A 23,052-nucleotide genomic window follows, 5' to 3' on the forward strand; every position below is an offset into this window, starting at 1 on the left:
CTGAAGTTGCGCATGGCTCAAACAAGTGCAGAAACTGTGCAGGCAGGCAGGCAGGCACTGCCCCTTAGGGTATACGAAATGTAAGTAGCTCTATTTTATTATTATTTTTCTTGCTTTTCCGACTTTTATGTTATTTTTTGCCTTTTTGTTGTTGTTGTTGTTGTTTCTTTGCTCATTGCTTTTTATGGCAATGGCCGGCGGATATTATCAACGGCGGGCAGCAACAGCTACAGAAACTACACAAAAACAACAGGCACAAGCTTTTTTTTTTTTGTATTATTGTTATTATTTATCAGAGCCCAGCTACGGCGTCAGAAATTTATTTTCATTAACAATGGAAACGGCATAGAAAAAAGAAACCGAAACAAAAATAAATACGCGACGAGTACTACGAACTCAACGCACTGGCTCGGATTCGCCCATCGGGTAGGATTCGAGATCCACTCGAGCATGAAAAGTGTTTCTAGGAACTCTTTTCAGCACAAAAACAGAAACCGTCTTTGTCTATGTGTCAATTGTTTTAGTGATTAAACAGGGCCCGGGGACTGTGACTGTGTTTCAGGCAAATCGAATATACAAGAAAGTTGGGGAAGCAAAAAGCAGCAAAAGCAAACTTGAGGAGGCGCTTGTAATTCAATCGAGTCATGCAGGCCGGAAAGGTTTCCAGAAAACAAAAATCAATTTAAACTCGACTTGGTTGGTCATTTCAAGTACGCAATAAATCATTTGTTAAGTCGCTGAAAAATGTTTCGCTCCAACAGCAAACAAAATACAATTAATCTACACAGAAAAGTAGAAGATTGTCATGCCATGGTGATCAGAGAAATTTCAATTTTTGCCTCTGAACTTAATCTTATTGGATAACTGCACCTGAAGCAGAAGCAAACAAATGCAAACTGAATGTAAAGAGATTTCATACAATGATTAGTTAAGAGGATTCCGAAGACTGAAGCGCTCAGATTGGAATAATTTCCCATTTTCAGCATTAAATTGCTCCCCAAACCGAAGGACAATCAAATTTGTCAACGGACACACTGCTGGACACAGCTGGCATGGGGTAACTCCTTGTCACTCGCTGAGCTCTCCCTCTTGGCCACAAGCCGGTTACTTGGAGTACACACAAAGTAGTATGTAGGCTAATTATAGTAGGAAATGGTGTGGGCCTGGGTGTACTTTACAATGCAAATTGCATACACTTACAGGCACATAAGTGGCGGGTGTAGCTCACATATATAAATATCGATATTTCAGAGATGGGCAAAACTCCTAAGCGGACGGAACGGAACGAAGGACAAGACTGTACAGAGAAACATCATTTGGTGGGTTCTGCCATTAACTCGATTTCGAAGGGTTAATTGCGTTCCAAATATATGTAATTGCATTATGAGCGGGTTAAATCTTTCCAGGAAGCAATGAGATATGAAGAGCCAAGCAGAGAATCCACACAAAATATTTATGCGAAAATGTTGGCCCAAGTCTTTTGTCGTGCTGCTGTTGTGGGCCCATCTCTAGTGTGGCTGCTTGGAAATAGTACATCAAGGTAATCAAATAAGTTACGGCTATTTACAGGTGGTATTTATAGCAAGCATATGTACACACATATAAAGATATACACACGGTATACATATATATTATATCTGCGGCTGTTGCTGGTTAGGGGCGTGGGCAGTTAGATACTCGAAGGTTTTCCAGTATGGCCATGTGACGGAGAGGGGGCCGCGTGTGTGGGTGTCTCTCAAATGCAGTCCAAGCTGCAATCAAGCCCCGAGACCCCTTATTCAATAGGTAAATATGTATGTAGAGTATTGTCATATACTATGTACATACATACATTTTATGTATTTGCATAATTTATATCGCGTGGCTGACACTAATTCAATTTAATTCGAAAATCTCGATGAAAATGCTGGAAAAACGAAAGCTGAAAAGGCAGGGAAAATATGTACGTGTGTATCCAGCCAGGGGAGCTCGGAGCAACAACCACGGGTTGTCTGGGCACACGTGCTAGACAATTATTAAATATTTCCCGCTCCTAGTTCCAGTATCGATGCTCCAATACCCTTTTAGATTGGGAAAACTGTGAGCAAATGGAAGCTGGAAGAGATTTCTAGGTGTGTTATTTAGGAGCCAGCTATTGGATAACAAATGTTTGCATGCGAGTTTATCTGTGGCTCTACACACACACACACACACACAGTGGGTGAATAAAATCGAAATCATACGTTGGGGACTGGAAGGAAGAAGATGCATCCCGATAGCAAAAAAGTGGATGAGAGCGAGAGTGGGTGCAAAATAAAAAAAAAAAACAATAAAAAAATTAAATCCTTGAAATGCTTTTAGTGCAAATTGCAAACGGCATTTAATTGGGTTTGGACTAAAAGGGTTGGGCGGAGGAGAGTTGCCAGCTTTACCATAGTGACCGCCAGAGGGCGGTCTGCAAAGCCCCTACCACCCTATCCACTACCTCCTTGCCGCGCTGTAGCTTGCTCTTCATCTAGCTTCTAGACTCTTTGTGGCCACGGGTTTCTCTCTACCATTTTCTCCTTCCTCCTCATAATCTATTTATGTAAAAATTTGTATTTTTCTTTGAAAGATTAAACCCCGATTAACGCTCCTTTCCATACCATTTTTGGCCTCCACTTGCTCTCTCTCTCACTCTCTGTGCCCCCCTATCACTAATTTCACTTGTACACAATTTCATTTTGACGGGGAGAGTTGCCAGAGCTACAAAATGGAAATTAAATTACTTGAAAATTTCGTAATTAAAGTAACTTTCACATGGCAAACACAGAATCCCCACAACCCCTTCAGTACCAAAAACTCATCGAACCAACAAAGTTACCTTTTTTGTGCTGCGTTTGGCGCGGCAGGCCCCCAGGGGGTCAAAGTTGCGTGGCGAAGGGTTGGAACTAGTTCAAATAGAAGCAGAAAGGCCGAAAGGAAACATCTCTTTTCCCTAGAATCGTAGAATTGTGTGCATAAATTGTACATTTTCCAATCCTTTCCCCATTGAAGATCTTAAGAATTCAGTTTCAGATTCCAAAAATTGCTCAGGAGGCTTGAAAGTCTCTCTCCAGCCTGGTCTTTTTTTTTGTTGTTGTTGCCATCTTTGATAACTTGGAAGTTCCTAGAAGTGGGTGTGCCATTGATCCTCCTCCTTCGCCCTCCACGTGATCCCAAGTTCACGTGTTTCTTATTTCTTTCTTTTCCAGTTGTTCCTATTCCACTGTGTGCTTGTGTTCTGCTGTTGTTGTGGTTTTCGTTGAAAACGAACGGAACGACAAAGCGAAAGCGAACAAAAAAATATCACAACAACAACTAACGCTCAATGGCGGCGGCGGCGGCAGCGGCGGCGGCTCCTCTTGAATTTCAATGTGTCCCAGAGCAGAGGTGGTGGAGTGTGCGAGTGGTCGTGGGAGGGAGGTTGGGGGGGTGGGGTGTTAGTTGGTTATGTGTATGTGTGTGTGTGGGGGTGGTAGTGCTGGGTATGTCTAAAAAACTATTGTCCAAGCAGCTGTGACGCAATGCCTGTCATGTTTCACTTAATTCTCTTTTCATTCCGAATCGGTCATTGGTGAGGGGGGGTGGTCGGACAGAAACAAAGCCAACCTGTGGCATTGAGGCAGATCCACCCCTCAAAATACAAAGCCAGATACATGGAGGGAGGGGAAAGGCGTAAAGAGCTACACAGAAAAAGAAAAATATTTTTGTAATTGGACTTTTGCTAACCCGACCTCCCCCCCATCTGCCGCCACATCCGATCGGGGGGAGATTCGATATTTAATACGTTGTCAGGGGTAGTGAGGGAGGGGAAGCTGCAGAAAGCATAATTAAATCAACAAATTCCCAAAAACTAGAAAACAAAGGCAAAAGAGAGAGAGAGAGACAGAGAAAAAGGTGCAAAAACTCAAGTAGCGCCCCCGCCACCAAGTCTAGCAAAGCATGGGGGAGGGATAGGACGAGGAGGAGGACGGAGCACCAGGAGAGCAGACATCTGTAACTTAACGACAAAAGGAAGCCCGAAATGAAACCCCCCACAAAAGCAGAGCCACAAGATGTGACAGACGCTCTCGTTCGGATGCCGAATCCGTTGATACCCTAGACTCACAGAGATCTGTACCGTTCCCATGAAAGCTACACACAACCAGTCGGATATGCACCTGCTCCAAATGATAGAAACCCATTTAAATGGTATCCGAGAATCACTGAGCACCCAGCCAGACATTAATTCTGTGCATTGTCCTGCCAGGAGCGCAGAGCGAAACAGGAGTACGCAAAAACCATACAGAGAAAGAGAGAAAGAGAGAGAGAGAGAGAGAGAGAGGTAAGTGCAGGGCAGTGCAGAGCTGAAAAAGAGACCAAGCTGATTATTCGGTTAGGCCGAAAAAGGCTTCCCAATTGAGGGAAATGGCAATGAAAATGGCAATGCCAATGGCAAGCGAATCAATTTGAACTACAATTGACCACAAATTTGCGTCATTAGAGAAGGCAACAACAAGAGGTTGAAAGAGTGAGCTAGAGAGTAACAGAGAGAGAGAGAGAGAGAGAGAGAGAGAGAGAAGGAGCGTTGTATGGTGAGATAAAACGAGAGAAGTTGAAAGCTGAATTGCTATTTTGCTTATCTGTTTCATGTGCTAATTGCGAGCACTACGCTCTACTGCATGTGGTTGCTCTTTTCACTCCATGCCCATTTGCAGGGTTCTTCTTCTATCCAGGAACTGGCAAAATATCCAAATGCGTGGAATGGAACTCGTGAGAGTTGGCATTGAAAGTGCACATTAACATGTGAGTAATGTACTTTGTCAATCAGAGAACTAGCTTTAACGGGTAAATCGTTTGGCAGCCCCAGGCATAGGCGGACGCATTAATGTGACCAGATGTTACTGACTGGCTACAAAACATGACCAACATTTTTCGGCCAAAAGCAAAGCAAGAAAGATGGAAGAAAACGCGTTGCACAGCCTAAGAAGCAGAGCGTTTTGGAGGAGGTGGGAAAGTGGCCGGCCTCTGGGAGATGACTCAGACATGCACTATAAATGGAAGGGGGGAGGTGGGTGGAATGATGCTGCTGCCCACAAGCATGCATAACACCGCCCTCTATAAAGCACGGAATTGCGGACAGGAAAAGCACAAGCCAGAGTAAGACTCTATGGATTATTATTAGCACGCTTCTCCCCCAGTTTCTTTAGCAATTTGGTTGATGGTAGCGTAAACTTATGTATGTTTATGTCAGTGTAAGGCATTGTCATGAAACATCCTGAAATATTCATGGGTTTGTCGCAAACTAATTCCAGATACAGTTCCATATATAAATTCATTTTGATAAAAGCATTTTTATTAAGCACAACCCAAACGAACGGCATACGCGGACTGCTTGGATTTTGAGTTTATATCTTGAGTTGCTCCCTGTTTGATGTCTTTCTTGTCAGTTTCAGAGATCACTATTTCATGCACAACTTTATACGAAATTTTTCTTATACTAAGGGGTAGGGGGAAAAATAAACATAAGTAATGAAAGCTTCTTAATGCAACAAAAAATACTTACGGATAATAGAAGAACAGAAATGTGGTTAGGAGCAGCACAATCCAGGCGAAAGTCGCAGGAATGTAACGCGTTTTCACATCGCATCTGGGCATTTTTATTTTCTATGCTTTTCTATGTGGCGGCTGGCTTGGCGGCTCGCTGTGCTCTCTCTCTCTTTATAGCGGGTTTCTTGTTGTGTTAGTTACTGCTGCTTTTGTTGTTGTTGTTGTTGTTTTTCTTGTTGTTGTTGTAGCTTCTATGTTGCAATGTCGTTGACCGTTTCGTCAGTAGTTGGCAATGAAATGCGTTTTCTGTGTGCTGCTGCTGCTGCGGCCTGTTGTTTTTGTTTTTGCTGTAGCTGTTCTTGTTGTTGTTTGATGACGGATACAGTTGGCTAGGTTTCTGCCTGGCCCCTTGGCTGTTGCTGTTGCTGCTGTTCGGGCTAGTGGTGCATCAGAGGGAGATGGCGACACACGCACACACACAGACGTGAAGAGTGCGAGACGGCGAGACGAAGCGGCGACGCGTGAAATGGGATCGACGGGGGCGCTGGAGAGTAGAGGGGCGCACACACACTTACACATAAACACGCGGTCACGGATGTGGGGGGAAGTTCTGCTCTCAATTTGCACTCTTCAGCGGAAAGTTCTTGGAGAAGTTGCTGCTGGTTCGGTAGGGTTGGAGGGATTTACAGGAATTAGAATTTCAGAATAAACACAAACACAGAAAGAGAGAGAGAGAGAGAACGCACGTACACACACACACACACAGAAATACTTTTGGCCAAAAACTGCTGCTGACAGAGGTGTCAATTTGGCTCCTAACTGGCCAAAAAGCAGAGTTAGCGGTTCCTTCTTATCAACCTAGTTTGCACGCACATACACACACACACACACACACGGTGATCCAACTCTAGCCTACATATGTCTGTGTGCATGCGTGTTAGCCAATTTAAGATCAGCCAAAGGCAAAAGCAAATGCAAAAACAAAACCACAATTTCATTCTCATTCAATATTTCCTGTTGTGTTTTTCCCCTATAGATTTATTGTTTCTTTTTTTGTGTTTGTAAAAAATGCATCTAATTTTCACATATACACGCACAAGCGAGCGCGTGTTTGCCCTGTCTGTGTGTGCTCCCATGCGTGTGTTTGTGTGGGGAGCAGCAGAGACAGTGGCAGTGGCAGCGACATGGCAGCGCAGCCAACGTTGACTTTCCCTATTTTTCATGCATATTTTGTTGTATTTCCAGCCAGCGCCGAAAACGGTTTCCCCACCCGACACTGTGCACAAGACGCGACGTTTCGGCTCGTTTTCTTTGGCTCTGCTCTCGTTCATTTCATTCCTTCTTTTTGCCTCTTCTTCCAAATGCCCCTCTGCTGATGCCACTGACACTGCTTCCTTTGCCCTATCACAAACACACGTTGTTTCTGCATTTTTTTTTTCTCTTCTCTCTTTCCGTCGTATTTTTTTTTTTTTGCGATATTTCCTTACAGCGGCGTCGTTGCCTGCAAAATAATTATTTTTGATTGGTGGCACGGTTCGTGGATAGGGGGTTGCGGGTGTCAGACGGGGCCGGGCGGGGCAAAGGCGGGGACACGATCTTAATCGCCTGATTCGGAAACTCCACTTTCACACACACTCCGACACTTGAACGGCATTCCCTTTATGCTTTATGCACTATTCTGGCGTGTCGATTACGAGAAAATAAATATAAAAAAATTAGTCCCGCATACGCATAGTTTTCCGCGATCCAAGTGTTTTCCAGTAGCGTCGCGTCGTCGCGCACACCTTTTGCTCGAATCGTTACGTCCTCTTTTCCATATACAAAGTTCTACTATTTAATCTACGTGTGTATGGCAAAAAATAATAATAAAAAAACCAGTTTCCATTGTGAATGAGTAATTTTGTACTATTGTGAATTGGTAATGCTGTCCCATTGTGAATGGCAATTTTGTCACATTGTGAATGGGCAATTTGTTCCATTGTGAATTGGCAATTTGTGACAGGGAAACTCTCTCCTGTTGCTAAACAGTATGGGAAATTTTCTCATCATTTTGTGAATGAATAATTTTATTATATTGTGAATTGGCAGTATGTAAGGAACTTTTTCCCAAATTTCCCCCCTTTGGTCAAATATCGACTTTTGCCAAGTCAAATATCGCACCGATACTATCGTATCAAAATATCATCCGTATTGAATATCAACAATACTACGGGCGGCCGACAACACTGAAAAAAATTTTTCGCATCGCGTTGTGGAGTTTTTTTCCCGGTAATATCATCAGCTAGCCGCGAGCACTGCCAGCGCCTTTCATTGAGCCGGTTGCAACTCTCACACAACCGGAGAACCGGCCGCCTTCGAGGATCATCAGAGCCACACAGAGCCTTTTATGCTTGAGCAGGATTAGGTGCTGCAGACGCTATCGCATCGCCTGGTGGTGGCTAGACAGAGATAGCGACAGCTAGAGCCAGGGCAGGAGTGAGCGCGCGAGCGAGATAGCCATGTCGCGTAGCGTGCGGGCGGAGACGCGCAGCCGGGCCAAGGATGACATCAAGCGGGTGATGCAGGCCGTGGACAAGGTGCGGCACTGGGAGAAAAAGTGGGTGACCATCAGCGACACGACCATGAAGATCTACAAATGGGTGCCCATTGCCTGCACCAGCGAAAAGAAGTCCAAGCTGCAGCCGCTGAGCACGAAGCTGAGCGACAAGGAGAACTCGCAGAAGGGCACGCCCACTCCGCCACAGATAACGCCCAGCTATGGGGGCCTCACCGCTGAGGACTCCAATACATGTAAGACGTCGATGAGTGAATCCCAGCCTCCAGCTAATGATCGACTCTGTTTCTCTCTCTTTCTGCAGGTTTCTCTGTGGTGTCGGATAGCCAGGGAGCGGACTTTGTCTCCAGCATGCCCTTCTCGGAGGACTCCAACTCGCAGGGCAGCGACGGGCCCGTGAAGCGCCTGAAAACGAGCGACTAGCCAAACATTCACAGCCTCCACAGCAGCAGCAGCAGTAGCAGTAGCAGTAGCCATTAGTCCCTAAATCCAGCCTCATCTCCACCCTCAGTCCCGATATACGGTTAGCTTAAGTTCGCTTATAAACTGCCTCAGCCCAAGACTTGAGCAACACCCCACACCCATTCTAGAAGTATAAGTCCACCAGCTGTCCTAAGTCCTAGGTCCATAGCATTAGGCCCCCCAATTGCGACATTTTATTTATTAACACCCGTGCACCGTGCACCGTGCACCGTGCACCGTGCACCCTGCCTGCAACCCAAGCCAATCACTCACTCCTCTGTGCATTGTGCAAGTTTTAAGCTCTCAATTCTTTATGTACATTTAAGCATACAAAATGTTTGATTCGTGCATGTGTTTGTATCTATGAAGTCATTATTTTATGTACAATGTAAACGTTCATGTCCCTGTTCATCGTCATGTATATGCACACATTTTGTGTGTACACTGCAATATTTACATAAATGTTTTGTCGCTATCAACCCAACGCTGTATATTGTATGTACTCTATATAGAGACCTAAGCGGAAAGTGGATCAATATATGGATAAGAATTAATAAGAAAATATATGATAGATATACCTAAAATATAGAAAAAGAATGCTAGTACGAGTCTTAAGAGGAATAGGGAGTCTTTGGATGATTGTTTCAATTTGGATTTATACAAAGTAATAATAAATACAGCTACAGATTGATAAGGATTAAAACTGTGAAGCATTTACATAAGTATGTATATCCTTTGATAAGTAACTCTTGGTAGAGGCCCTCAGTATACCCGTGGCACTAGCTCCAGCTCTTGCCCTAGCGCCCCATATGAATGATAATGTAAACTCATCGTTTATGTCGACATTTTCCTTGCTGGTTAGGATTCTTTATGCACTCTTCATTTCTGACCCCCCTCCCACTCAGCCCTCTACCCGTTAGATTGTGTAATAAAAAAAAGGTTTTATTCTTTCAACAAATAGTTTTCATTTCGTTATAAGTAGTTTTACTCTTATTATTTCTGGTTTTCGTATTCGTTATATAGCTTGACATTAAATATACAATTAACTTCACAAATATATACACACACATATGCACACCTATGTATACGTATATGCATATATGTATATATATATATATATATCGTTTCGATTTATTTATTTATAGCGATGTGTGTGTATGGCCCGACTGGCATATACAGAGCTAAGTTCCAACGATCCACATCCTTTCCTTTCCTTTTCTTTCCTTTCCATCTTCTTCTTTCACTAAAATTTATGCTAAAACACGCTTAAATGAAGGGAAGCACAGATTTTGCACAGAGAACGAATAGTTTAAAAAAATGTACGGCTTTCGACGACCAAAAAATAAATCGTAAATCATAATACACGTTCATAAATCGACGATATAATTAAAAAATAAAATATATTTATATTTATATATATATATATAGAAAATACACACATGTGTACAGAAAAACACGCGCTACAGGCTTTTAAACAGTTTTCACACACGCTCACACACACACACACACACACAAAGTGGAGGCGAAAGCAAAAGAACGAAAATTGTTTGTGTGTCGCTGGGGAAGAAAACCAACAGAAAAAGAAGAGACAGAGAAAAAAGCTACGCTTTTCTTTGCTGCAGAGGCGGTTGTTTATGTGTATGTGCGTGTGTGCGTGTGTGGAATGTCTGGTTTTGAACCAAAAAGTATAGCCAGAATCAGAAGAGACAAGCAGTTCCAGTGAAGCTAACAGTTGATCGTAAGCAAGCAGTACAACAAGCAGTGCTTGCGCGCTCTCTCTCTCTCTCTCTCTCTCTCTCTCTCTGGAGGGCCTCTGCGTGTGTGTGTGTGTGTGTGTGTGGGTTTGTGTTGCTGTGGGTTCTGCTCATGAATAAATAATTAAATTAATTATTATAAATATATACATATACATGCATACATACACATATATGTATGTATGTGGGAATGCAGTTAGTACACACAATTATTATTAATCTGTTTTTTTCCTCTTCTTCTTTTTTTTTTTTGCTTGGCTTTTTGTATGTATATTTTTAGGCGTTTTTTTTAATCAATTTTATTTTTATAAAAATATAAGAAATTCAAGCTTCGCTGTTTTGCCTATTTTGTCTGTTTGTTTTTTGTGGAATGTTTGCTTTAGTCGCCTTGCATATAGATAATAGACATACATACATATACATTCATTGTACATACATAATACATAATACATACAAATATGTAAATATGTAATTTATGCTGCTTCTGATACACACACATACATATACATACATATATAAAGTTAATATTGTCATTTAGCTTTCAGAAAAATATATCATCTACATATGTCATCTTTTTTTTTATACAAATTTCACTTTTGTCGCAAAAAACATTTCAAGTAGCAAAAAAAAAACAATTACATATTTTACGTACATTCATTTTCAGTTTTTCTTTCGGTTTTCGTTTTGTTCTAAAAAAAAATTACAAAAATTGGCTTTACAAAAGTGTGCGTGTGTGTGTGTGTGTGTGTGTGTGTCTGGACACTCTTGGCTCGAAGGGAGTCGATGATTACCCCTTTGGTCCATGAATGTGCTATCCAGAGAGAGGGAGAGTGGAGCGCTGCTTTCTCTTTCTCTTGCTCTGATCCAAGCTTACATGTGTGTGTTTGTGTTTGTGTGTGTGTGTGTGTGTGTAGGTGTATACATATATATTTATAGTGGTGTTTTTTTTGTTTTGTTTTGTTTTATATATAATAATAATTGCAACAGATTTTCGTTTTCAACCACCATTCATCATCCATCGTTTTTGGGGTGCTCTCCGCTTCCCGCTTTACTTAGTGGTTTTGGATATGTTTCTCTTTCGTTACTGAATCCCTCCAGCTGCCTCCTCCTGCTCCTACTTATGTGTGTGTGGGTGCGGCTGTGGTTTTCGGGGGGCAAGGCTAGACCTTGGTGGTGAGCTTGCCGGTGGCTGCCTGCCAGGATTTGTGATGTCTACTACTAGTGCGTCCCTGTCCCTGTACCTGTCCGGGCTGCTGCTGCTGCTGCTGCTGGATAAGTCTGTGTTATGTGTGCAGCGGATAGCTGTTGTCCGGCTCGCGGGGACGCTGCCGCGGCTGCCGATGCTGCGGGACGACGGCAGCAGCTTGACGGGCTTGATATCAGCACTCGGACTTGTCTTCCTCCACAAGGAACTGCGTGTCCTTGCCGGTATCGGCGGAGGGGTCCAGCTCCCGCGTACGCAGCTGCAGCTGCGGCGACGACTTGTGTGTGATGCTGCTCGGGGCAATGATGGCAGAGGCGGGCTCCGTAAAGGAGCCGCCGCTCGTGGCATGCGGATGGCCCATCGCCTTGGACTTGCCCGGCTCTCCGGGTACATCGTAGATGCCTGCAAAGACCATTAGAACGGGTTAGTCAAGTTCTGTGTCCCTATGTTGAGGTAGAGCTAGAATCTACTCACCCGATCCATTGCCCATGCCTGGGTCCGTGGTGGTGCCCGACTGCACGGCATCGTACATGGGATTGGCAAAGTCGCGCGCCTTGTTCGCGTTCACCGTCTGCAGGTTGTAGCCCTCAATGGGCGCCACATCGGCCGCTCCCGGTGCCGAGGCACCCGGAAAGCCGCTCTCGCTGAACTCCACATTCGAGCCGTGCCGGAAGGTGACGCTCTGCGACGATGTCATCGCTGGCATGCGCGCCAACTTGCCACTAAAATGGGGATAGAAATAGATTTACTTCTGATTTATCTGCCGGATTGGAATACTTACAATGGCCGCTTGCGAATGACATACCAGGCGCCGGCGGCGGCCATCATTACCAGAAGTATGACCATAATGGGCACAACGACGGCGGTGACATTCGCTCCGCCATGGCCGAAGGCGCCCGTGGTGCTCTTCTCGCAGTGTTCGCCTCGGAACTCGGCCAGGCACTCGCAGACGAGCTCACCCTGTTCGTTCTCCTTGCACAGTCCGCCGTTCTGGCAGGGACAGATGCGCGGCGCTGGACGCGGATGCTCGGCGGCAGCGTCACAGATGACCTCAGCGGTGCTGCGGTGGGAGGGCAGCGGGCCGGAGGTGTCGGGGCAGGCGCAGCGTCGGCCGCCCGGCACCAGCAGGCAGAGATGGGAGCAGGTGGAGTTGTCGCAGGGATTCGGCAGCGAGGTGTTGTAGCGCTTGTCGTGGTAGACCTTGAGGCCGGACGGATTCACCAGGTTGCGGTGGAGCACCACCTGAACGCCGCGACCGAACTTATCCTGCCGCAGCAGTTCGCCGGTGTCGCGCGTCACCCAGAACATGTTGGACTCGAAGAGATCCAGCGAGACGGGATGTCGCAGCTGATCGCCCTTCACGATGGCCTTGCGCATGGACCCATCGGCCCGCATGGACTCGATGACATTCAGCTTCGTGTCCACCCAGTAGATGATGTGATCCTGCGAGTAGTCGATGGTCAGACCGGCGGGATGTCGAATCTGTACAGTGATTAGGGGTCGCCGCTTGGAGCCGTCCATCCAGGAGACCTCGATCTTGGGCGCAGAGCCCGCATCCGACCAGTAGATGCGTCCCAGCTGTGGGTTCACCGCTATCGAGGTGGGCACCTCCAGTCCCGCATTCACGATCGAGCGACGGTAGCGTCCGTCCGTCTTGGCCACCATGACACGGCCGCGTGGCTTGGAGCCCGTGCGGTCCATCTCCGTCCAGTAGAGATTCGAGGCGAGCCAGTCAACGGCCACGGCCGTCGGCTTGGAGCCGCCCTTCATGTTCAGGTCCTGGGCAAAGCCAATCTTGGCCCGCCCATCGATGGCGTTGACCATGTAGGAGCGCTTGATGGTCTTGTCATAGCTGTCCGCCCAGAAGATGATCTGCTGCTGGGCATCATAGTCCAGCGCCTCGATGCGCTTCTCGGCGGCAATCACATCGAACTCCTCGCGCTTCTGCAGATCGAGGCCGCGTATCTCCTGGCCATTGGCAAAGACCAGGACGACATCCTCCTTCTCCGCACGGCAGACGCCGCTGGCCCCATCCGCCAGATGGAAGCCCTCGCGGCAGCTGCACGAGTAGGTGCCATTCAGATTGTGGCACTGATGCGAGCACGTGTGCTGCCGCGTGAGGCACTCGTCCACGTCCGCGCACTTCTTCTTGTTGTCGTGGGCAATGATGTAGCCCGGATAGCAGGTGCAGATGTAGCCACCGTCTGTCAGATTGTGGCAGTGATGCTGGCAGCCGCCGCGCGTCTGCTCCGAGCAGCTGGCCGTGTGATGGCAGCCCAGCTCGTCGCTGGCATCGGTGCAGTCGTCCGAGAAGTCGCAGACCTGCGACCGCTCGATGCAGTGCTTGTTGGCGCACTGGAACTGTGTGTAGAGGTCGCAGGGCTTCTGCTTGCTGGCGCACAGGGTCATGTTGTTCTCGTCGCTGCCGTCGCCGCAGTTGTCGACACCGTCGCAGATCTGGTAGCGGGCCACGCATCGATGGTTGGCGCACTGGAAGCGCCGCAGAGTGTCACAGTTGAAGTCGCTGCAGACGTTCGGGTCCTCGTCGCTGCCGTCGCCGCAGTCGTCGGTGCCGTCGCAGAGATCCGAGAGGGATACGCACAGATTGTTATTGCACTGGAAGCGAGACTCCGGGCAGTAGCGGCCGCCGGGGAAGCGCGGCGGGCAACCCACCTCGTCGGACATGTCGCGGCAATCGCGATCCCCATCGCAGCGGAAGTACGAGGCAATGCAGTGGCCCGAGGCGCACTGGAACGTTCCGTTCTTGCACTGATAGCCCTCGCAGTGCATCTCGTCCGAGTTGTCGCCACAATCGTCCTCGTGATCGCACTGCCAACGCGACGAGATGCACTTGCCGTTGCCGCAGCGGAACTCCGATTCGGAGCACTCCCGATAGCGACCCTTGCATATGGCCTCGTTCTCATCACTGGCATCGCCGCAATCGTCCGCAAAGTCGCACATCCATTGCCTGTGAAAGGTGGAGAGTTAAATGCTATTCAGAGACTCCTCCTCGCTGCACTCTCTACTCACTTGGGTATGCATCGATTGTTGCCGCACTTGAAGTCCGTCTCCGTCGAGCATTTGGGACAGTTCTCGGGCAGCTCATCGCTGTTGTCGCGACAATCGTCCTTGCCGTCGCAGAACAACCATTTGGGAATGCAGCGATAGTTGGACTGGCCCGGACACCGCTGCCAACCGGTTGTGCAGTTCCGCTGGCGGCACATGTACGCCGGCTCATCGGAATCATCGCCGCAATCATTGTCAAAGTCGCACATCCACAGCTGCGGTATGCAGCGGCCGTTCTTGCAGGCAAACTCTGTCTTCGGGTCGCACGTGCGCTTGACTGCTCAAAGATAAATGGATTAATGTGACTGTGATGTCGGTTCGGAGTTCGGTTTTGGCAACTTACAGCACACGGCGGGATCCTCGTCGCTGCCATCCTTGCAGTCAGCATCGCCGTCGCAGCGCCAACTGTCGAGGATGCAGCGTCCGCTGGACTTGCACTTGAAATCGGAGAGCGGGCAGGGCAGCTCGCAGTTCTGCTCATCGCTGCGATCACCGCAGTCGTCGACGCCATCACAAATGGTCGCCGAGGGCGTGCAGTTGGTGTTCTTGCACTGGAAGGTGCCGGCGCGGCAGTGTCGCGGTGCACACGTGGCCGGCTCGTCGCTGCCATCCTTGCAATCCTTCTCGCCGTCACACTTCCAGAACCAGGGAATGCACTTCTCATCGCGGCCGCCGCACAGGTGCTGGCCCGCCGTGCAGTTGGCAATGCAGGTCTTCGAGTCGCGTGCCAAGTAGAATTGATTGGGGCAGGCGCACTTGTAGATCGGGGCACCCTCCTCGATGTAGCCCTCGATGTTGAGGTACGTGGACTCGGGCGGCGGTGCGATCAGGCAGAGGTGCGAGCAGCCGCCGTTGTTCGTGCCGCAGGGATTCGTGTAGGGCAGCTGTCGCAGCGGATGGTTGATATGTATATCGTAGGGTCGGTGGGTGGTGTTCCTAAGGACGGTATAGTTCGCTCCGTGGAACTTATTGGCCCGCACAATGGCCTTCAGATTCCAGTCGCTCCAGTAAATAAAATCATCGAACAGGCTCAGGGCAAACACATGCGGCACCCGGTTGCCCGAGAGCACTGTGTGCCGATGGCGTCCCTCCAGATCGGCGTACGCAATGTAGTCCAGATGGGCATCCGCCCAGTAGATGCGATCCGTGAAGTAATCGATGGACAGGGCATTGGGCCAGGCGATGCCATCGTTCCAGTTGAGAATGCGCGTAAAGTTGGAGCCATCCATGCCCATCTTGGCAATGTAGGCCTGCAGGTGCCACGAGGTGAAGTACAAATAGCCAATGCCCGGATGCACCACAATCGCTCGGGGATCGACAACGCCGCTGCGCAGGGTCTTCCGCTTGGTGCCGTCCAGCTCGGAGACGTCCAGGTTCTTAGAGTGACGATCCAGCCAGTACAGCTTGCGGCCCACCCAGTCAATGGCGATGCCCTCCAGCCCGTGCGAGTCGTGCCTAATGACAGCCTCGCGCTCCGGCGGCGTCTCCTCCTCGGGCCCCGTATACTTGGCCCTGAATATCGTCTTGGCGGTCACATCACAGAAGTACATGTACTCCTCGCGTATGTCAAAGTCCAACGCCACAACGTTCATCAGATCCTGATGCATCAGATTGTACTGATGCCCATCCACGGACATGTTCCGCACGTAATACTTGTTGGTGAAGATCAGCCACGGCGGTATGTTGTCCTTGCGCTTGCACGTGTGCTCGTCATTCTGCCGCTCGTAGTAGGTCTCGTCGCACTTGCAGTAGAAGCTGCCCGGCGTATTCGAGCAGTGCTGCGAGCAGGCGCCCGGCTGCTCCAGGCACTCGTCCACATCCGCGCACGCCTTGCCGTCAGCCAGCAGTCTGTAAAGGAGTTGCATTGAATGTTAGCTTGTGAGACGCATCAAGGGTCGCGCCTCTACTCACTTGTAGCCTTCGTTGCAGTCACAATAGTAGCTGGTCAGCGTGTCCACACACTTGTGGCCACACTGATTGATCTCCACCTTGGCGCACTCGTCGACATTGCAGTGGGCCGGCTCATCGGACTCATCCGAGCAGTCCGGATACTTGTTGCACACGAGACTGTACTCAATGCACTGACCATTGGTGCAGGCAAACTGACCCTGCGGACAGGTGACATTGTCCTTCTTGCAATTGACCTCATCCGAATGATCGCCACAATCGTCCTCGCCATCGCAGCGATACTGATTGCGAATGCACTTGAAGTTCTGGCACGTGAACTCCTGCGGCGAGCAGCTCTTGTACTTGGAATTGCAGAATTTGCCCTCGTCAGTGCCATCGCCGCAATCGTTGTCGTGATCACACAGCCAGCCCTGCGTCACACAAACAGAGAGAGAGTGCGAGTGAGAGTGAGAGTTAGTGAGTGAGGAATGTGTGTTTTTGCTTGTTGGACTTACCTTATTGATGCACCTGCCATTGCCGCAGGTGAACATATCCTCGCCGCATGGCTGCTGTGTGGCACAATTGTGAAGGGTTGTGTTCTCATCGGCACCGTCCACGCAGTCGGGATCACCATCGCATATCCACTTCTTGGGTATGCACTGAGCCCGCTGCCACGATTTGTTCTCCACGCACGTAAACTCAGTCTCCTCATCGCACTTGCGATCATCTGAGCAAAAGAAATGAGCAAAATACATGAAAAGGAATGTAAAGATGCCACTAGAGAGGATTAAATGAGGATTACTCACTGCACTGATGACGATTATCCTCGTCGCTGTTGTCCAGGCAATCGTTGTCGCCGTCGCAGATGTAAATTCTCGGTATGCAGTTGCCGTTGTCGCAGGTGAAGAGATCCCCGAAGCAGGTGCGACCCTCGGACTTGCAGTAATCTGGCGGCTCGTCGGCACCATCGCCGCAATCATCGTCACCGTCGCAATACCAAGTGGCGGGTATGCAGCGATGATTGGGGCAACGGAAGCTGTTGGTGGGGCAGGTGCGCTGGCCGCAGTGCAGCGGATCCTCGTCGGAGTTGTCGCCGCAATCGTTGTCGCCGTCGCAGAGCCAGTACGGCTCCACGCAGATGTTTGTCTTCTCGCACTTGAGATGATTCGCCGGGCAGGTGGTGTTCATGGGGCAGCGCTCGTGCGTCTCATCAGAGGTGGCATTGTCCTTGCAATCGTTCACACCGTTGCAGACCTGCGCCTGCGGTATGCAGCGCCCATTGCCGCACGTAAACTCCCCATCCACGCAGGGCGGATAGGTGCAGCCCAGCTCATCGGAGCCATCCTTGCAGTCATTCTCGTGATCGCACTTCCACGACTTGAAGATGCAGCGGCCGTTGTTGCAGCGGAACTCGTTCGGCGAGCACGAATGGTACGCGCAATAGTTGGGATCCTCGTCGGAGTTGTCGCCACAATCGTCGTCACCGTCGCAGGACCACATCCGCGAGATGCAGCGCCCATTCTGGCAGTAGAACTTGCTCGCCTCGCACGTATTGTTGCGCGGCGCACACATTCGACCCTCGTTGACCACCTTCGTGTTGTCGTCGCACTTGCACTCGGCCTTGCCGTTGGGCGCCGGATGGCAGCTCTGGGCACAGCCGCCGTTGTTGATGCGACACGGATTGACGTCGCACTTCTGCCTGTCGGCGCTGTAGATGCGAATGTCGCGCGGCGAGTCCTCCAGCCGCTTCACCATCTCCACCATGCTGGCGCCCGTGTGCTTCTCGGCGCGATAGACGCCGCGCAGCTGCAGATCCGTCCAGTAGATGTAGCTGCGGAAAACGGTGATGGCAAAGGGGTAGATGGTGGCGGCCACCAGTAGCTCTCGATTGCGGCCCTCCAGGTCGCTGCGTTCGATCTTCTCGCGCACCGCATCCGTCCAGTAGAGCCGCCGCTCGTCGTAGTCAATGGCCAGGCCGCTGGGCTGCGACAGGTCCTTATCCACGATGGCCCGCTTCAGCGAGCCGGCCATTGTGGTGCGAAAGATCTTGCCCGTTGTCCCAAAGCGTCCCCAGTCCGTGAAGAACAGTGTCCCGTTGCATGGGTCCAGGACGATGGCTCGCGGCCGCTCGACCCGCGCAATCATCACCAGCTCAGTGCCGTCAAGATTCATGGCATAGATCGAGTTGTTCGAGCTGTCCGTCCAGTAGATCTTGTGCTGCGTCCAGTCGTACGCGATGCCCTCAGGATTGATGCCCTTGTTGAGGACGACTGTGATGTCGCTGTGGCTCGGCTTGTTCGCCTTTGTGTAGGCAATCTTGGCCCACGGTCGGATCTGTGTGTACAGCATCCGATTGTCGGCAAAGTCAAAGTCCAGGCCCACCACATTGGTGAGATTTGTGAGCGGCGTAAACGGCACCTCCGTGGAGTGTGGATCGAGGTTGACGGCTCGGATTTCGGTGCGTGTGGCAAACACCAGATACTCATTGACCGACTCGCACTTGCGCTCATCCGCCGCCAGCTTGCCGGTGGCACACTCGCAGCGGAAGTTGCGCCCGCCCGTGACAGAGTCTGGGGGGAAGCTGAAGCAGAGCTGGTCGCAGCCGCCGTTGCCCAGATGGGCGCACGGATTGCTGTCGTCCTGCGGCTGATTGTTGATGTTGTAGATGGCAATGTCGCGCAGCTTGTCGAGGTTGGTGCGCACTCGCGTGACCACCGAGTCGTTGGTGTTGTGCTTGGATGCCTTGAAGACGGTCATCAGATTGCGGTCCACCCAGTAGACATCGTTCAGGTAGACGGCAATGCCAATGGGGCTGGGCAGATCGCGACGTATGACCTTGCGATTGGCGCCGCTGTACGAGATCTTCTGTATGGTGTCCAGCTTTGAGTCCACCCAGTAGATGTCGTGCGTCTGCATGTCGATGGTGAGATCGCGCGGCAGGGATATGCCCGAGGTGACCAGCGGTGTCCACTTGCTGCCATCGAGCAGCGCCTTGCCAATGCGCGGATGCTGGCCATAGTCGATCCAATAGAGCAGCCGCTTGATCGGATCCACTGCCAGCTCGCGCGGCGCATCGTTGGTTGTCTTCACGAGCACCTTGCGGTTGCTGCCATCCAGCCAGCTCACCTCCACGTAGTTCTCGTGCGGATAGACATTCGTGAAGTACATGTTGCCGGCCACCCAGTCGATGGTGAGGCCGCGGATGCCATTGCTGCCAATGCCATCCTTGACCACATGCTGCAGATCGGTGCCGTTCGGTCGCGAGCGGAAGATGCCGTTCCAGTAGCCGCGATTGAACTCCGCCCAGTAGATCCACTGCTCCCGATACATCACGTCCACGTGGAGAATGTGATGGCCCGGTCCGCTGACGGGCACCATGGCCTCGGAGCTGTCGCTCAGGCTGTAGCCGCGGATCATGTCCAGCTGCGAGACGACGGCGAATGTCTTGTAGGCCACGCAATTGATTTCGTTCTCCTTGCGGTAGCCAATGCCGCAGGCGCAGGTGCGCGATGCCGCTGGCCCGGGTATGCACAGGTGCTTGCAGCCGCCGTTGTTCGTCTGGCAGGGATGCTGCATGGTGGCGCGCTTCTTGTAGATCATCATCGAGCGCAGATCGGGCTCGTTGTCGACAATTGTCTTGGGATTGTCGCCCTTGGGCAGATCCACGCGCACAATCTTCTCGTAGACAGGGTCCAGATAGTACAGCCGATGGTCGAGGATGCCCAAGCTGCGTGGCTTGGCAATGGGATGGCCGTCCGTCATGATAATCATGTGATCCTCCCCATTGTAGTCCATCGAGCCGATAACCGGCGGATTGCTGGAGCTGTAGTACAGCATTTTCTTCTCAATGTCCACGGCAATGCTCTCCGGATGGGTGAGATCCTGGAACAGCAGCTGCGCATTCTGGCCATTCATGTCGACGCGTCCAATCTTCACGGGCACCTCGAGCACCCCGTTGTCGATCCAGAAGAGCTTGCCCTCGCTGGGATCGAGAACAATCTGCTTAGGCCGCGACACCGAGTTGGGATAACCGTCGTTGGCCAGGATGATGGTGCGATACTTCTGCTTGCCATCCACGCGCACCGCCTCGATGTTGCTGGCCACGCGGTTGCCAATGTACAGATTGCGGCCCAGCCAGTCGAAGGCAATGGTGTAGGGGGCGCCCACAATGCCATTGTCCGCGCCCAGGAAGAGTGTCTTGTTGCCGCCGCCGTAGGGCGTCGTGTAGATGGTGCAGTTCTCGTCATCATCCTCGCGCCCCTGCACCCAGTACAGCGTCTCGCCCTTGCGATCAAAGTCCAGTCCGGTGCTGCTCTCAATGCCAATGACGGGTGCCAGAGCGCCGGCGCGCGCATCGCCTCCATTCAGCGGCAGATCGACTATCTGTGTGCCCTTGACGACCATCAGGAATGGATTCTCCTCCTCAATGCAGCGACCCTCGCTGAGCAGCTTGAAGCCGGGCTTGCACTTGCACGAGTAGCCCTCGGTGACGCTCGGACTGAGCAGGCACAGATGCTGGCACTTGGCCTGGGCACACGGATTCGGATGCATGGGCTGCAGGCTGGCATGGTGCACGTGTATGGACAGCGGCTGGCTAATCAGATGAGAGACAACGGTCTGGTTCTTGCCACGGAACTTGTTCGCCGAGAGCACACGATTCAGCTGGCGATCCGTCCAGTAGAGCGTGTCCTCGAACAGGGACAACGAGTGCGGATGCAGCAGATAGTGGCTGCTGGCCAGCACCTGCTGCCGCCCGGTGCCATTGTAGTAGCAAAAATCAATAAAGTCCAACTTGGAGTCGGCAAAGTAGACCCGCTTCGTGGCTATGTCCAGGGTGAGGCCGTTCGGCCAGTAGATCTTTGTGTTGATGATCGTCTTGCGCATTGTGCCGTCCATGCCGATGCGCTCGACGCGCGGATTCTCACCCCAGTCGGTCCAGAAGATCCAGCGTGCACCCGGACTGGGATCGATGCACATGCCGCGCGGCTGCGTGATGTTCTCGCGCACCAGAACCAATCGATTGGAACCGTTCTCGGCGGACACCTCAATGGTGTTGAGCTTGCTGTCCAGCCAGTACAGATTCTGCGCTATCCAGTCGTAGGCGAGTCCCTCGACCAGATCCAGCCCCGTGTTAATGATCTCCTGCGGCTCCATGCCGCGGTCCAGGCGCGAGATCTTCTTCAGCTTCATGTCGCTCCAGAAGATGGTGCCCGTGTGCATGTTCGAGGCGGTGGCCACCACATTCTCCACAATGATGGGCACCCGCTCGAGGCCCTGCTCCTTGAGGTCTGCCACCAGTATGGAGTGCCGATTGGAGATGATCAGGAAGGCGGCCGTGTGATTGACAGCCTTGCAGGTGTGCTTGTTCGGCTCCAGTACGTAGCCGTCCGTGCAGGAGCAGAAGTACGAGCCCTTTGTGTTGGTGCACTGCTGCGAGCAGAGTCCCGGGGGATCGCACTCGTTGGAGTCGATGCAGGTGAAGCCATCAAGGCCGATCTCCGAGCCGGGCGGGCACACGCACAGAGCGCCGTTCGGTGTCTTCTGGCAGAAGCTGGAGCACTGCCCCGTCTGGTGTTCGCACTCGGCCAGGTCACAGCCCTCACCCTCGTCGGCACCGTTCGGGCAGTCCCGCGTGTCGTCGCAGACGGATGTGATGTTTACGCAGCGCTCGCTGACGCCCGGACACTGCCACTGGCCGTGGGGGCACTTGAAGGGTGGCGGCACGCATGCGTGCTCCGCACCCTCGTCCGAGTTGTCGCCGCAGTCGTCCTTGCCGTCGCAGATGTACGCCTTGAACACGCAGTTGGTGTTGTTGCACTTGAAGAAGTTCTGGGCGCAGGTTATCTGGCCGCAGTCCTGCTCGTCCGAGTGATCGGAGCAATCGTTGGAGCCGTCACAGTGCCAGGCGATCGGTATGCAGAAGCCCGACGACTTGCAGCGGAAATGCTTCTCCAGGTTGCACTGGTTGGGCCCCATCGAGGGGCAGCCGACCTCGTCGCTGCCATCGTTGCAGTCCGGTATGCCGTCGCACTTGTACGACTCCTCCACGCACTGCCGCAGGTCGGAGCACTTGAACTGATTCGTGAGACAGCTGATCGGCGGACAGTCCTTCTCGTCCTGCTTGTCAAAGCAATCATCGTCGCCGTCGCACACCCAACTCAGCGGTATGCAGTGGCCGGTGCGCGGACACGTGAACTGGAAGGAGGCGCACGTCTTCTCCGCACAGAAGTCACCCTCGTCGCTGCTGTCGCCGCAATCGTTCTCGCTGTCGCACTTCCACATGTTCGGGATGCAGCGACCGTTGGCGCAGGCGAACTGCGAGGTGCCGCATGTCACATTGCCGCACTCCAGCTCATCCGAGTTGTCGCCGCAGTCGTTCTCCTGGTCACAGCGGAAATTCTGCGGTATGCAGCGTCCCGATCTGCATTGGAATTCGTTCGATCCACATGTTGGCTCTGCAATGGATGCAAAAACAAGTGCAAATTCATTAACGTTATTCTCACAAGTGAATACTGTGTGAACGATAGTTTGCTGTCATAACTAAATGTTATCGATTGTTGTGTGCGATCGCTAAAGATCAAGCAACATCAACGCGC

At 51.1% G+C, this 23,052-nt stretch overlaps 3 protein-coding genes across 5 annotated transcripts in view; 1 reads left to right on the forward strand and 2 right to left on the reverse strand.

Moving 5' to 3' along the window:
• Positions 1–7,401, reverse strand: part of LOC117588337 (transcriptional regulator ovo) — a 30,098-nt gene extending 22,697 nt beyond the window's left edge. The window contains exons 1-2 of one of the 3 annotated variants that reach the window (XR_004574130.1): positions 7,017–7,400; positions 5,546–6,185 (exon numbers count right to left, since the gene is read on the reverse strand). Coding sequence is in view for 1 of the 3 variants with exons in the window: in XM_034279546.1 (XP_034135437.1) it covers positions 5,546–5,637 (92 nt within the window). In the remaining 2 variants the exon portion in view is untranslated. Of the gene's footprint in view, positions 1–5,545; positions 6,186–7,016 lie in introns of all 3 variants that reach the window. The other 2 variants (XR_004574129.1, XM_034279546.1) reach the window with 2 other exon arrangements.
• A 343-nt stretch (positions 7,402–7,744) lies between these two features.
• LOC117588339 (B-cell CLL/lymphoma 7 protein family member A) lies at positions 7,745–9,248 on the forward strand. The gene is made up of 2 exons (XM_034279549.1): positions 7,745–8,319; positions 8,388–9,248. The coding sequence occupies exons 1-2, from the start codon at positions 8,028–8,030 to the stop codon at positions 8,504–8,506; spliced, it is 411 nt and encodes a 136-aa protein (XP_034135440.1). The 5' UTR covers positions 7,745–8,027; the 3' UTR covers positions 8,507–9,248.
• Positions 9,249–11,259: 2,011 nt separating this feature from the next.
• The window catches only part of LOC117588340 (low-density lipoprotein receptor-related protein 2), a 96,262-nt gene continuing 84,469 nt past the window's right edge, over positions 11,260–23,052 (reverse strand). The window contains exons 7-14 of the mRNA XM_034279550.1: positions 17,263–22,911; positions 16,972–17,183; positions 16,481–16,887; positions 14,913–16,417; positions 14,534–14,846; positions 12,285–14,471; positions 11,978–12,225; positions 11,260–11,905 (exon numbers count right to left, since the gene is read on the reverse strand). Of these exons, the coding sequence (XP_034135441.1) occupies positions 11,679–11,905; positions 11,978–12,225; positions 12,285–14,471; positions 14,534–14,846; positions 14,913–16,417; positions 16,481–16,887; positions 16,972–17,183; positions 17,263–22,911 (10,748 nt within the window). The 3' untranslated portion in view covers positions 11,260–11,678. The remainder of the gene's footprint in view (positions 11,906–11,977; positions 12,226–12,284; positions 14,472–14,533; positions 14,847–14,912; positions 16,418–16,480; positions 16,888–16,971; positions 17,184–17,262; positions 22,912–23,052) is intronic.

The sequence above is a fragment of the Drosophila guanche genome, unplaced genomic scaffold (assembly GCF_900245975.1).
Source record: "Drosophila guanche unplaced genomic scaffold, DGUA_6, whole genome shotgun sequence".
Taxonomy (NCBI): domain Eukaryota; kingdom Metazoa; phylum Arthropoda; class Insecta; order Diptera; family Drosophilidae; genus Drosophila; species Drosophila guanche.

Excerpts from the sequence above, each read along its gene's own strand:
- LOC117588339 (XM_034279549.1), top strand. The coding sequence starts at position 8,028 with ATGTCGCGTAGCGTGCGGGCGGAGACGCGCAGCCGGGCCAAGGATGAC. Across the intron at positions 8,320-8,387 it reads CGCTGAGGACTCCAATACAT|GTTTCTCTGTGGTGTCGGAT; the intron begins GTAAGACGTCGA and ends CTCTTTCTGCAG.